This window comes from Podarcis cretensis (assembly GCF_951804945.1).
Source record: "Podarcis cretensis genome assembly, chromosome: 5".
In the NCBI taxonomy this organism is placed as follows: Eukaryota; Metazoa; Chordata; class Lepidosauria; order Squamata; family Lacertidae; genus Podarcis; species Podarcis cretensis.
Window position 1 is genome coordinate 73,038,199 of NC_137174.1, and position 13,498 is coordinate 73,051,696.

Genomic DNA, 13,498 nt, shown 5'->3' on the forward strand with positions numbered 1-13,498 from the left:
CAGTTGTAGCAGAGCCTGGTACCAACTCTCCTGCTCAGGCTCGCTGTCAGCAGCAATGGCAAAGTGTTCATCCTTAGTGTAGAGCGCCACAAGGTACTTATTTTTGGAGTCTGCCCTCTTGTTGATGTTGAAGCAGCTCTCCAGCGGGATAGAGCGCTTGGGACCCCCCGACTTGTGCCTCCACTTCTTTTCATTTTCATAGTACTCCAGCCGGGCGGGTCCGGACTCGCTGGCTGCCCTCAGCACGAAGAAGCGCTTGTGCATGCTCTTGGGTTTGCGCAAGTAACCCACCTTCCTGACATCTGAGAAGAAGCCCTCGTTATTATCCGTGGGGCTCGCCATGCTGGAAGGGGAGAGAGGTGGCAGAGCAGCTCTCCTACTGCAAAGGGGCAGCTTCCAAAACAGCAGAGGGGGAAACAAAGCAACAACAACAACAACAAAAGAGAACTAACGGAGCAGCCCAAAATCCAATTCTTGCAGCAGCAGCAACCAAACAAAACAAAACCCCAGCAAAATAGCACTGCAAACCCCCCCCCTTCCAAAAGGGGATAGGAAGAGAGTAGCAGGCAAGAGAGCAGCTGTTCAGCGTCCTTCCAGCTCCAGGAGCAGAGTTTGGGTTGCTGTTTTTATTTCCAAATCACCCTTCGCAGGAGAAACGTGGCTTTCAAAAATCCAGTCCAGGAAAGTCTCGTCCGAGCAGCCGCCGGGAAAGGGGAGAAGTGCATAATTTCATCCGTGAGGGGTGGAAATTCCTCCAGCGACGGGAGCAGGATGGGGTTCCCCCGTCGCTTCCCTCCCAAACAAACAGCCCCCTCCCCTTCTCAAGTTACCCCTCAGCAAGGAGCGAATTTCAGATGCCGATTAAATATCCTCTCGCGTTGGGAAGGGAAGATTTGCTTTTGCAAAAAAAAAAAATAAGAGAAGGGAGGAAAGTCTTCGTCGCGAACGCAGGCAACCCTTCTTTCCGAAAGCCAAGAAACAACAACAGTCAGTCAAAACACCACGCCAACCACCTTGTTTTTCTTCCCCGCCAAAAAAATGTCAGTCAAAATATCCTTCGCGGGAGAGAGAGAGATTGGGCGGGGGGGGGGCGCGTCGAAAAGAACCCAAACAAACAAAATATCCGGGGGAAATCAGCGCCGCTGAGACTGCAGCTTCTTCAGCTTGTGCAGGAGAAGACTGGCGGCCCCATTCAGTCCCGTCTGGTTAGGGCGAGAAAGTGCCATTTCGACACAAAACGCGGGCAGGCGGCTGCAGGGGCGAGAGCCGGGAAGGAGAAGGCGAGGAGGGGAAGCTGCCCGAGCGGAGGAGAAGGAGGAGGAACATCCTCGCGGCGGCGGCGGCGGCGGCGGCGGCGGCGGCTCCTGCTTCCACCTCCTCCGCCTCTTCTTCATTCCAGTCGGGAAAGTCTCGGAGGGCACTCGCAGCAGCGGCGGCGGCGGCGGCGGCGGCGGCAGAATCCGTCTCCCTCCTGCACCACCGCTACGTCCTCTTCCTCCTCGTGCGCCCCAGGATGAAGGAGGCGAGCGAGGGGGGGGAACAGCAGCCGCCGGACTTGCTTTGCTTTGCTCGCTGGCTGTCTCTCCCTCTCCCTCCTCGGGCTGCTGCCGCTTGCGGCGGCGCCTGCAGTAGCTGCAGCTCCGCGGACTTTCCCGAAGAGCCCCGGCGAACCAAAACAAGCGGCTGCCGTCTGTGTTTATTATGAGTCCAGCCCCCTCCAGCCGCCGCCGACACTCCGTCTCACTCCTAGGAGAAAAACACGTGATGGCGCCAGTGCGCGGACCATCCCCATCTCCAGCCCCAGCCGCCGCAGCAGCAGCAGCAAGAGCGCGGGAGAGCAGGGCGAGGTGGGAGGGAGCGGGGTGGAAATAAGCGCCCACGCGCAGCCTAGCTTAGTTAGCGCGGCATTCCAAGCCCGCCTTCCCGCTCCCATGCCTGCCGCGGCGGCGGCGGCGGCGGCGGCGGCTTTTTCATTCAGCACCGCAGCCAGAGCGCTTACCTTTAGGCGCTGATCGCGTCCGGAGCCTCCGCGGGGGGTCGCTTTCCTATTGGAGCACCTGCCTGTCCTTCTTTGGGCCTCCTAAGGGTTGTGTGGAGAGAGCCAGACGGGGAGGCAAACCCAGGCTTGGTTGAGAAGCGCGGCGTAGTAGTTTGTTATGTATAATATGTGTGTGTGCGCGCGCGGGAGCGAGCTCGCGCCTTCTCCCCCCCCCCCCCCCCACACACGAGGGAGAGAAAGAGTAGACGCCATTCACTGGCGTGATATTTATAAAACGAGGGGGTTGCAGGTCTCGCTTTGCCTTGCCGCCGCCGTGATTGAAGCAAAGGCGGGCGCCGTGATGGGTTTATTCATCCCATAACCCCCTAATTATTTAAATTAGGATTAAAAAGAAAAAAAAAGTCACGATTTGCAGCGCTTTGCGGAATAATTAATATTTCCCCCAGTCGCCACGAATTGCTCCTGTTTTCCCTCCCTTCCCGTTTCCGCTTGTCAACCTAGGATTCAGGTACCCCAATCCTTACACGTTTACATGGAAGAAAGTCCCATTGAATGTCATGGATCTTTAATTTCCAAAAAAAAGAAAAAAAAGGTCGAGGATAGGGGAACTTGTGGCCCACCAGGTGTCGTTGAACTGCAACTCCCATCATCCCTGGCAATTGGCTCTGCTGTTGGGGGCTGATGGGAGCTGTAGTCCAACAAAAATGTCTGATGGGCCACAGGTGCCCCATATATAGGTTCAGGAGCCGTTTTCCAGCAATTACTCCTGAGGAGGTGACCAGAAAACATGACTATAAGAAGAGGGGTGGGCAAAATATTAACCAGAGGATAAGAAGAAGTCGTGCTCCCACTTTGGGGGTCACACATACTGAAATCTGAATAGCCCAAGAAATGACACAGAAATTGATTACTTTTTTCCCCCTATGTTCCCATCCCTTTTCTATGTTCCCATCCCTTTCCACCCTTTGTTTACATGGCTAAAAGGGGATTAGACAACCCCATGGACAGATCTATCCAGAAGTATGTTCAGAGAAAGTGTGCAATGTTTGCAACGATGAAACACTCATACAATATGCATTCTGTGATCAACTCCCGTCCGGAAACCAATGTCCCCACTGTGGAAGGGCGTGTGGATCCAGAATTGGCCTCCACAGCCACTTACAGACTCATTGTTAAAACCGTGTTTATGGAAGACAATCTTACTTGGCTACAAGTGATCGCCAAAGAAGAAAGATGCATTCTGTAACAGGCATCTGGTCGCCACAAAGAGGTTGTTGTAGTGCTGGAAAGAGATGCAGAAAAGGGCAATCAACATGATCAGGTGATTAAAAAAATTCCCTAACACGAAAGCTCACAGTGTTCGGGGCTTTTGGGGAGGGGGCGGTGAATAAGTGGGGACATGAAATCATACATATTCTGAACAGGGGTGGTTTCTTTCTTTTTCTGCCGTTCCTAATACCAGAACCCGGGGTCATCCAGTGAAGCTCAATGGTGTAAGACTTGTAACCAACCAAAGTACTTCTCCACACATTAGATAGTAAAAGTTTGGAATTCATTTACAAAACAGTGTGGTGTGGCTTCTCATTTAGACATCTTTAAAAGGGGACGCGGGTGGCACTGTAGGTTAAACCACAGAGCCTAGAACTTGCCGATCAGAAGGTCGGCGGTTCAAATCCCCACAACAGCATGAGCTCCCGTTGCTCGGTCCCTGCTCCTGCCAACCTAGCAGTTTGAAAGCACGTCAAAGTGCAAGTAGATAAATAGGTACCACTCCGGCGGGAAGGTAAACAGCGTTTCCGTGCACTGCTCTGGTTCGCCAGAAGCGGCTTAGTCATGCTGGCCACATGACTGTACACTGGCTCCCTTGGCCAATGACTGTACACTGGCTCCCTTGGCCAATAAAGCGAGATGAGCGCCGCAACCCTAGAGTCGGTCATGACTGGACCTAATGGTCAGGGGTCCCTTTACTTTTAAAAGGGGATTAGGGAATTTTGTGGAGGATAAGGCAATTAATGACTATTAGTCATTATAAATACCTCCAGCAGAGCAAAAGCAGAAGAGTGCAATGATGTTCCTTTCCTGTTTGTAGGTTTCCCATAAGCATTTAATTGACTACAGTGGGGAACAGGATACGGGACTAGATATTGGCCTTGGATCTGATCCAGTAGGACTCACCTCATATTCTTATGGGCTAGCAGCTGATACTTGGAATTATTTGATCAAAACTGAAAAGTGCTGATCATATGTATTCTTCCAGGCAATAATGAGGCTACCCAATGGTAATGAATGTGTGGTGTAGACATCCAATTTTATCTCTAAATTTACTTAATCTGGTAATCACTGAAACAACTCAGCAGGAATATGAATGTGCAGGCTGTTAGGATGCCCACTCTTTGTTCTTGCTATTATCATTGTTTAAAGTTTTATGAAGCCTTCTGAGTATTAAACAATGAACATGAAACCAATAACACCTTTTCTATTACAAAGTTTTAATGTTCCTATACTCTGAGTCACATGAACTCAGCCTACAATTAAAGCATTGGTTTGGTGATGACACTGGTATCATAACCACTGTGTCACCTGGATGAATGAGGTAGTCTGAGCCCAGCATTTTATTGCCAGTTTCAAGTAAACTGCAAATTAAACTTGCTGTCATAGATAATTGTTTAGAAAAATTGCTTTAACAATCATGGACAATGGATACACCTGTACATTTGTTTAAACTACAGCTGCACTACTGAATAAAGAATATGATGTTGATGCCATTTAATACTAAGCCTCAAATTACATTATTAAGAAAATTAGAAAAAGTACCCATTCTAAGGCTATCATCCTCAGCATTCTTGTTTAAAAATATTTTTTAAAAAATGAATAGGACTTGTTTCCAAGTAAATGAGTTTTAGGAGTGGAGTAACACTGCCATACTCTAGTCAAATATGTATACTTTTTAAAACCTTCAACTACAACCTCAATTAAACCATAGAATCTAACAGACATTGTGGTTATTCTACTAACTCTATATTTGTATATCATCTATGCAGCTTTCCCATACATTAATGTTGTCATTCTAGTTCACTTTATGAATATTTCGGCTTCTCCCAGTTAAAGGCAGGCAAACAGAAAGAATACACACAGAGAAAAATATCCCCAAGAAGAGAAGGAACAATGCTGAGATGTGGTGGTTAGAGTGTTGGCCTATGACCTTGGAGACTAGGATTCAAATCCCCACATAGCCATAAAGTGCACTGTGTGGCCTTGGGTCAGTCACTGTCTCTCAGGGTTGTGAGAATGAAGTGAAGAGGGTGGGGGACCATGCATGCCACCTTCAGCTATTCAGTGGAGTTGCGATGATATCATCATCATGGGTTCATTTTGAACCATCAACAACAAGTTAAAGCTGAATAGCTTAAAAGAGGGAAAGGTCATATGCCTACAAATCTGATTTTATTATTGCAAACGACTTGGACTTTTTACAAACACTGTAAAGTAAATATAACTGGAGTTGTCTTTTATGAAATACACACAGATTTAGATTTAATTCTTATCAGTGCTATTTTTCTAGAAAAATTGGTGCAGGAAAGCACCATGAACACTTCCCTTGTTCTCTTAGAATGGCAATTTATAGCCCATCTGAGAGGTGCCAAAACTGAGTTCCGACAAGTTCCGGATGAAAAACAAGCCCTGATTCTTATATATCTGCATTATATGATTTTGTCGGTCATTATTGAGGGATCTTTGATTCTGAAAGTTAGAAAATGCATTGAATATTAAGCAGTACTAAATAATAGGCAAACCATCTTTCAGACAAGGAAAGTCAAAATCTGGAACCCATGTGATCTTAATTATGCATTACATTCAGGTTGCCCACTGCTTAGCATTGCGGCTTGAAGGTTAACTTCCTGATCCTAAGCACATCGTGGTGTTAAACTGGTTTACTTGTAGTCTGATCTTAAGCATATTTACATGAAAGTGAATTGAGAAATGGTTATAGCTCAGCAGCAGAGCAACTGCTTTGCATGCAGAAGGCTCCACGTTCAATCCTTGGTATCTTGAGGCTGGGCTGGGAGAGACCCCAGTCTGACTGGGGGTCATACTGGAGAGCCATTGCTAGCCAGTATAGACAGTACTGAGCTAAATAGACCAATGGTCTGACTCGGTATAAGGCAGTTTCCTATGTTCTTATGTAGTAATTTCAATGGGACGAATTTACTGATAAGCATACTTGGGATTGCTTCCCTAACCACAACTTACTACAAACCTATGCACATTTATCTTAATGGAACTAACTGTGCACAGGACTTGCCTGTACAACCTGTTGGAAGCAGTGGAACTCAAGGTAACCACAAGTAATTTCTTATACCGCTTTCAATCACTTTTAACTAACATTTGCTAGACCAGAGCTCTTCTGTATGGATGACATCCCAGCCCCGTATCCTGCTTCTTAGCTTACTAGTACAAGTCATTTGAGAATTGTCCTTTGAATACTTCTGCAATCTGCAAATCTGTATTGCTTATTCAGTTCTGAATTTATAGCCTTTGTTTCATAGAACTAGATACAGGAATTATCTATCTCCTCTCTATTCATCATGATAATGCTTGAGTTTGGAGTTTTATTGATGACTGGAGAGTTGGAGACATGTCATTTCTGCAGTTGCTGGGCTTCTCTTTGTTACTTTCAAGGATTTGCTAAATTGTTGCCCATGAACATTTTCAGAATGAGCATTTTGCTTTTGAGAGGGTTAATTGTTCCCTTCAGAACTCTTGCTTTTATATTTTCCAGCACTGTTCACATCCATTGTCTCCCATCCCCACTGCCTCCATAGCTCCTTCCTGGAGTGATCCCAGCCAATCAGGGATTTTGTCATGAATGCGACAACACTTCTTACATCAAATGTAGCTACCGGTAATTGAGGGCAATGCTTCTTTGGATGGTCACATGGGTGATCCTATCAAATCAGAAAAGCATAATCATTTCGGCACAAAAGAATAAAAAGAAATAAAAACCCATAGTAGGATGGTACCTTAATTAGGCCAACCAATTACAGTAGTGTCACAAAATATGTAAAGCAAAGTAGGAGGGGAAAGCTGGCTTGTTAAAAGCCACAAAGTCTTCATAGGTATCTGTACTAAGTTGGTACAGTCATACCTCAGGTTGCATTTTTTTCAGGTTGCGGACCGCTGAAATCCAGAAGTACTGGAATGGGTTACTTCCGGGTTTCGGCATCACGCATGTGCAGAAGCACTAAATCGCGCTTTGCGCAGAAGCGCCGAATCACAACCCATGCATGTGCAGACATGGGCTGCGAACACTGGGGTTGCGAACGTGCATCCCTCACGGATCACGTTTGCAACCCGAGCGTCCACTGTATATGGGAAGAGAAAATAGACTAGATAGATTAGGTACTTCCAAATGGACAGTTTAAAAGAAATGATCTGTGGTGGCAATGTACTTTATGAGCAACCCTCTCTTATCTTTGTCAATTTGCCAAGAAAGGAAAAGGTTCATGCTGTAAATCACCCCTTTTGCTAGTTTAAAGGAAGCAATCCATAGCGCAAAGCCTCCCCCACATTTGGCAATGAGTTTGCTAAATATCTGGAGGGAAAGAGAATACTGCAGATCTGTTGCTTCCTCTAAAAACTGACAAGTACTTGCAAACTGACTTGAGAAGAGAAGGGATGCTGCTGCAAAACTTTACTGTCTCTTGCAGTGGGGAGAAAAACGCTGAATGGGAAGGTTTTTTTATACCTTTAATTTTTTTGTGAAACTCCCCCTCCCTTTAGCCTAATTATTTTCCTAATGTACTATCACCTGTATGTCGCAAAAATATTTATGCAGTATACTAAATTAAATTAAACGTGCAACATGATTAGCATTTTGAAGAATGCAAACTTTTATTTCTACTTAGTTGGTCTCTAAGGTGCTACTGGACAATTTTTTAATTTTTAATTTTTATTTTAGTTGCAGTATTTAAGAAGCAGCACTGCTGTGCAACAATCCAATACTGTAAAGGAAAATACATTGCTCAATGCTGCCATCTGTAGGCCAGTCATATTTCTTAAATGCATTTTGTCCAAAGAGATATGTACAGGTGACTCACAACGTGCAATTTCAACTTTGCATTGTTGAAGGCCAGCCTGTTGTAATCACAGAAATTAAATGCATGGCACAGAGCTTAAAAGCACTTTTTGCTCAGGGTTTTCCTGGTGCAGAAAGAGCTTTGAAACTCGCTTACTTTTGGGGGTAAGACCCACTGAGTCCACCTTCATTACTGCCCCTGCTTCAGACTCTGAGCTAACTTTTAAGTCTTTAGCCCTTCTAGAAAGAAAGAGATGGGGCATAATGTGCAAGTACTCTTCTAAGTGATTTCTATGAAACGAGTCAGCCTAACTGCTCCTGTCTGTAAGTGTTATTAGCCAATGAGTAATGTCAAAGCTGTGACTGATAAGTCTGGACACCAGGACACCCTGCGGGTCCCAAATGACTGCTGTTTTCCAGTAGTCCTTAGCATTCTTTCTTTTGTGCTAGCAACAAGAATACATTTTTTTCCTGTGGTGAGTTTATCTGAGATCAAGAATTAATTTCTGCAACTGCAACTACTCTGTAAGTGCAGGTAGATGTTAAACAATCACCTCTCCAAAGGGTAAATGCAAAATGTGAAAACTTTGTAAAGAGGCTTAAGCATGTCTCCTACTCTACAGCACCTAATGCAAGTCAATCACTAAGAATTCACTGTGTAGTTAACTTACGGTATGACGATATATATGTCTACTTAGAAGTAACTCTATTTGTGTTTAATGGGGCTTTCACCCACGCAAGTGGATATAGGTTGGCAGCCAAGGCTTTGGTTTAGCTTTGGCATTGGAGAAAACGGGAGGGGGGGTGTTTTTAACAGCTGTGTTTTCACAATCAGGCCCAGCAGGACATAGCTGACTTCCCACGGTAAGCATGAAGTAATCGGGGGGGGGGGGGAGAGACAAGCATAAATGGCAGTACTGTCATGCCCCTATGACAGCCATTTTGTATTATGCCATAGTCTTATGGCAGCCCAAACAAAACTGGCACCCACATTACTCTCAAAATTCAAAATGTATTTACTGAATTTAGTATCTGTGAATGTGGATTGCAGAAGCAGAATGAATGACACATCCAAGCCCAAGATTAGTTGTTGTTGTTGTTTAGTCGTGCCCGACTCTTTGTGACCCCATGGACCAGAGCACGCCAGGCACTCCTGTCTTCCACTGCCTCCCGCAGTTTGGTCAAACTCATGCTGGTAGCTTCGAGAACACTGCCCAGCCATCTCGTCCTCTGTCATCCCCGTCTCCTTGTGCCCTCAATCTTTCCCAACATCAGGGTCTTTTCCAGGGAGTCTTCTCTTCTCATGAGGTGGCCAAAGTATTGGAGCCTCAGCTTCACGATCTGTCCTTCCAGTGAGCACTCAGGGTTGAATTCCTTCAGAATGGATAGGTTTGATCTTCTTGCAGTCCATGGGACTCTCAAGAGTCTCCTCCAGCATCATAATTCAAAAGCATCAATTCTTTGGCGATCAGCCTTCTTTATGGTCCAGCTCTCACTTCCATACATCACTACTGGGAAAACCATATGAAGGGGCCAAGATTAGTAGCCGAATACAAACCTGCCTTGTATCCGTCTCCATAGGTCAAACTGGTAATTGCAGTCCACTTAACCAGCATTGCAAGCATAACAACACAGTAATATACAGAGTGTATCTTTTTTGAAAAATTCTACTGATGATACCTATGGGTAATGTATTACTCCCTCCCTTCCATACTTCTTCCCTTGTTTTACTTTCCTTTCTTCTCTGGATTTTCCTGAGACTGCAGAGGCACTTTGGCCTCTGGCTTTGACCAGGGAACCAAGGACCACTGGGCAGCCGTTCCCCTTCTCTCCCAGGAAAAACATATTGACAAGAGCCTGGCCCTATCTATCAACAAGAGAGGAAGCAGCTGCATGGAGCTTGCTTTGCCCACCTCACCCTAGCTGGAAAAAGTACTTGAAAGAACTTTATAATGAAAAAGTAGCACCTGAGTTTGCTTCTCTTCCTCCTGCCCCTTCTCCTTCTCAATCACTTTCCCTTTGGGATTATAAACCTGAGGACAGGGACTGCCTTATTATTGATTGTCACCAGCCGTCTGGAAGTATTTTTCAACTGATGAGCAGAGTAAAAATAGTTTTAAAAAAATTAAAATGCATCCCCATTGAGAAACCCAGATTTCCCATTGATGTACTGTTATTTCAACTGCACACTACAAATTATTGTTGGATAACAACCAAGCTGATAGCCCCTGAAGTCCTGCGGCAATTATCTTTATCGCTTCCTCGCATAGCCACTTCATGAAAAATAAACGCTTCCTCATATATTATTCTTGCTGATACAGGCAATAGCCTTTGTAGTCACAATGCCCAGCCACGTGCAATACAGAATCATCTGTCCAATGTATTGAGCAGCATTAATTTGGGACTGTAAACACTGACTGTTCACCAGGAATTCTTGAGCAACGACAAGAGAGCAGACATGCCTGGTGTTTTCCTAATAAAAATATAGTAGTGTCCAGAAATAGATGGAAATGAAAGCACCAGAGGAGGTATGGCCCAAGGGCTGCATCATGCTGGGGAGATATGTTTTTATACACCAGGCATATTGCACTAATCTGATGGCTTGAAGAAAGGGAGTAGAAGGCGAGAACTCTTTAGGATTGTTCAAGCAGTCACAGCTGGAAGCAAAAAGATACAGCTAAATAAGGATAATTTAGTAAGAATATGTGGCTTATTCTTATATTCATTTTATTATTTATTAACACAGCTACACTAGCGACCTACAGTGGTACCTTGGGAGTCAAACAGCTTAGTTCCTGAATGTTTTGGCTCCTGAACGTGACAAATCCTGAAGCGACTGTTCTGGTTTTCGAACTATTTTTGGAAGCCGAACATCCGAAGGGGCTTCCGCAGCTTCTGCTTGGCTGCAGGAAGCTCCTGCAGCCAGTCAGAAACCGCACTTTGGTTTTTGAACGTTTTGAAAGTCGAATGGACTTCCGGAACGGATTCCGTTCAACTTCCAAGGTACAACTGTGTATGTTTCCAGGGCCATTTCAAGATACTGGTTTTAACCCATAAAGCCTTTTTTATTTATTTTCTTTTATTTAACAAGATTTCTATACCACATGATAAAAAAGAATCTAATCACTTTATATAAAATGGCGTAACCATAAAGATAAACCTTTAAAATGGTAGCCAAAATATGAAGACTGCTGTAGGACCAGGCTACGACTTCTGGAATCTGGATATATGATATGGACTTGAATGGGCTTCAGATTTAGTAGCAGACTTCAGCTCTCGAGGGGGGGGGTTAAATTTTTCATTTTCAATTTCTGTATTTATATTGTTTTGTAATATATTACGCAAAAAAATTTTTTAGAAATGAATAGCTTGGAATCCCATAATTCCCTTTTCAAACAACAGTGAACTTTCTACTTCCATTTTATTGCACCATGGTGGATGATACTGAGATGCAGTATGGAGATCAGATCTCGTAAGTCAGGGGTCAGTAATCTGTGGTCCTCCAGACATTGTTTGATCACAGCTCTCATTTTCTCTGGCCATTGGCCATGCTGGTTGGAGCTGATGGGAGTCTAACAGCATGTGAAGGACCACAGGTTCCTCATCCCTGTAATAAGTCAATGGCTGCAGACACAGAAGACAAGATTTCTGATATTGTCTATTTGCAGGCATAGCACTGCCCTCTGCCTGGTACAGATAAATCCCATTTGGTCATCGTTGTACAAAAAATCACCACTTGTTCATGCTCAAGTTTGTTTCTCTACCACAGTAGCATAGCAGAAGGCAAGGGGTATGAAACCTAGTCTCCAGGCAGAGTCTCCAGAGCCTTGAGCATGACAAACAATGAAAGTAGGGCAGAAGAGGACAGTTCCCCTACTCTCTCAGCAAATATCACATTGACACACTCCTAGTACAGCAAAACAGTCAAGAAGAAATGCAAAAAAATCTATGGCCTTGTTTTATGCGACAAGGCTAATACTCTGGCAAGGTAAAGTAATTGTGTTACCTTGGTATCGGCGCATCTTACCCCCCACCCCTCAATTTGGTGTGCCGCCTGCCTGTGACTCCCAAGCCTACCCCAAGCCATCGGGGGAAGGGGGAGAGCTGTGCCACTTTGCCAGCAGCCTTCCCCCCTTTCCCCTTCGTTTTGACAGCTAGGGGGTCGGCAGCGCACTGAATGTCCGCCATTGGCAGCTTGTTCTGCTCCCATGGGCGGCTCGCTCCGCCCCTGGTTGCAGGGAGCATGCGCCACTCCGTGCACCCAAGCAACCATCCCGCACCTGGGAGGGCACCCTCCGTGCCCCACCGCCCTCGGGTATGCGCCCCACTCCCCTTGGGAGTGCACCCACCCTGGGCAGCACAGGCATATGCCACTGCTCCCCCCCCCAGTCCCTGAAAATGGTATCCTGTCAGAGGAAGGAAAAACCCAACTAATCATGCAAACACCAGAAACTATCCCTTTGCTAGACATGCCCTTTATCCAGAATAAAGTACATTTAGTCAAGGGTAAGATAAGGAGTCAGTTACTGCACTGGTGCTTTTTTTGCAATTACTGGTAGTTTCACATTGGCAGTGCACCAATGAGCAACTGAGCCATACTATCAGCCACAGGCCATGGCTCACCCGCAGGACTTTCAGGGCCAAAGTCCAGGCCCCATTTGGCAGAACAAGGGAGGGGCCAAAATGCAGCAGGTCTGATTTTCCACTTTCTTAAATTAACAAAGTAACACTTAAAAACAGGGGATTCCTTCCCTCCCATATCCCTAAGACCATGAAGTCCAGAGCCTAAGATTAACTGCACCACTGCAGATGCATCAGCTGTATGTCAATATACAAGTCAAGTAATGAAATTCTCAAAAATGCAATTAGTGACACAATCTCTGTTCCAGGCTCTGAGGAATGTTTGAAGCACTGTGAAATCCTACAATACATTGGTTTGGAGTTCAGAGTGCCCTATCAGCAAATCCTTTATCCTTTCTGGTTGCATACTGTGGGCTCTTTAGCACATAATTCTAGATTACTAGTAAAGATGACACTGGTTGGTTGGTTGGTTGGTTGGTTAGTTGAGCAGCACCAATGTGCTAAACTCTCAGTGTATGAGATTCCCAGAGACTTCTGATAGGCCACTTTGAGAACAGAATGCTGGACTATATAGGGTTTTAGTCTGATTCTGCATGGCTCTTTTGTACCTATGCATAGCATCTCAAGGATCAGGTGGCAAATTATGTAAAAGACCTCTGTCTGACACCTTGGAGTGCTTCTGCCACTTAGAACAGATAATACTAAGGTAGATGGACATATACTGTAGTCTGACTTAGTTTAAGGCAGCTTCCTATGTTCCTAAAGATGCCTACCCTAACCAGACATGTTAGTACACTGGAATTAGAAAGAAGCAGCTGGCAGTGTCCTTCATTGGGCTTGTC

At 45.3% G+C, this 13,498-nt stretch overlaps 1 protein-coding gene and 1 long non-coding RNA gene across 2 annotated transcripts in view; one reads left to right on the forward strand and one right to left on the reverse strand.

Annotated features, from left to right (window-relative positions):
* Window positions 1-1,930, reverse strand: part of IRS1 (insulin receptor substrate 1) — a 57,227-nt gene extending 55,297 nt beyond the window's left edge. The window contains 1 exon segment of the mRNA XM_079975843.1: window positions 3-1,930. Within this exon segment, the coding sequence (XP_079831969.1) occupies window positions 3-342 (340 nt within the window). The 5' untranslated portion in view covers window positions 343-1,930.
* Window positions 1-13,498, forward strand: part of LOC307216094 — a 387,485-nt gene that overhangs the window by 320,513 nt on the left and 53,474 nt on the right. The window lies entirely within an intron of this gene.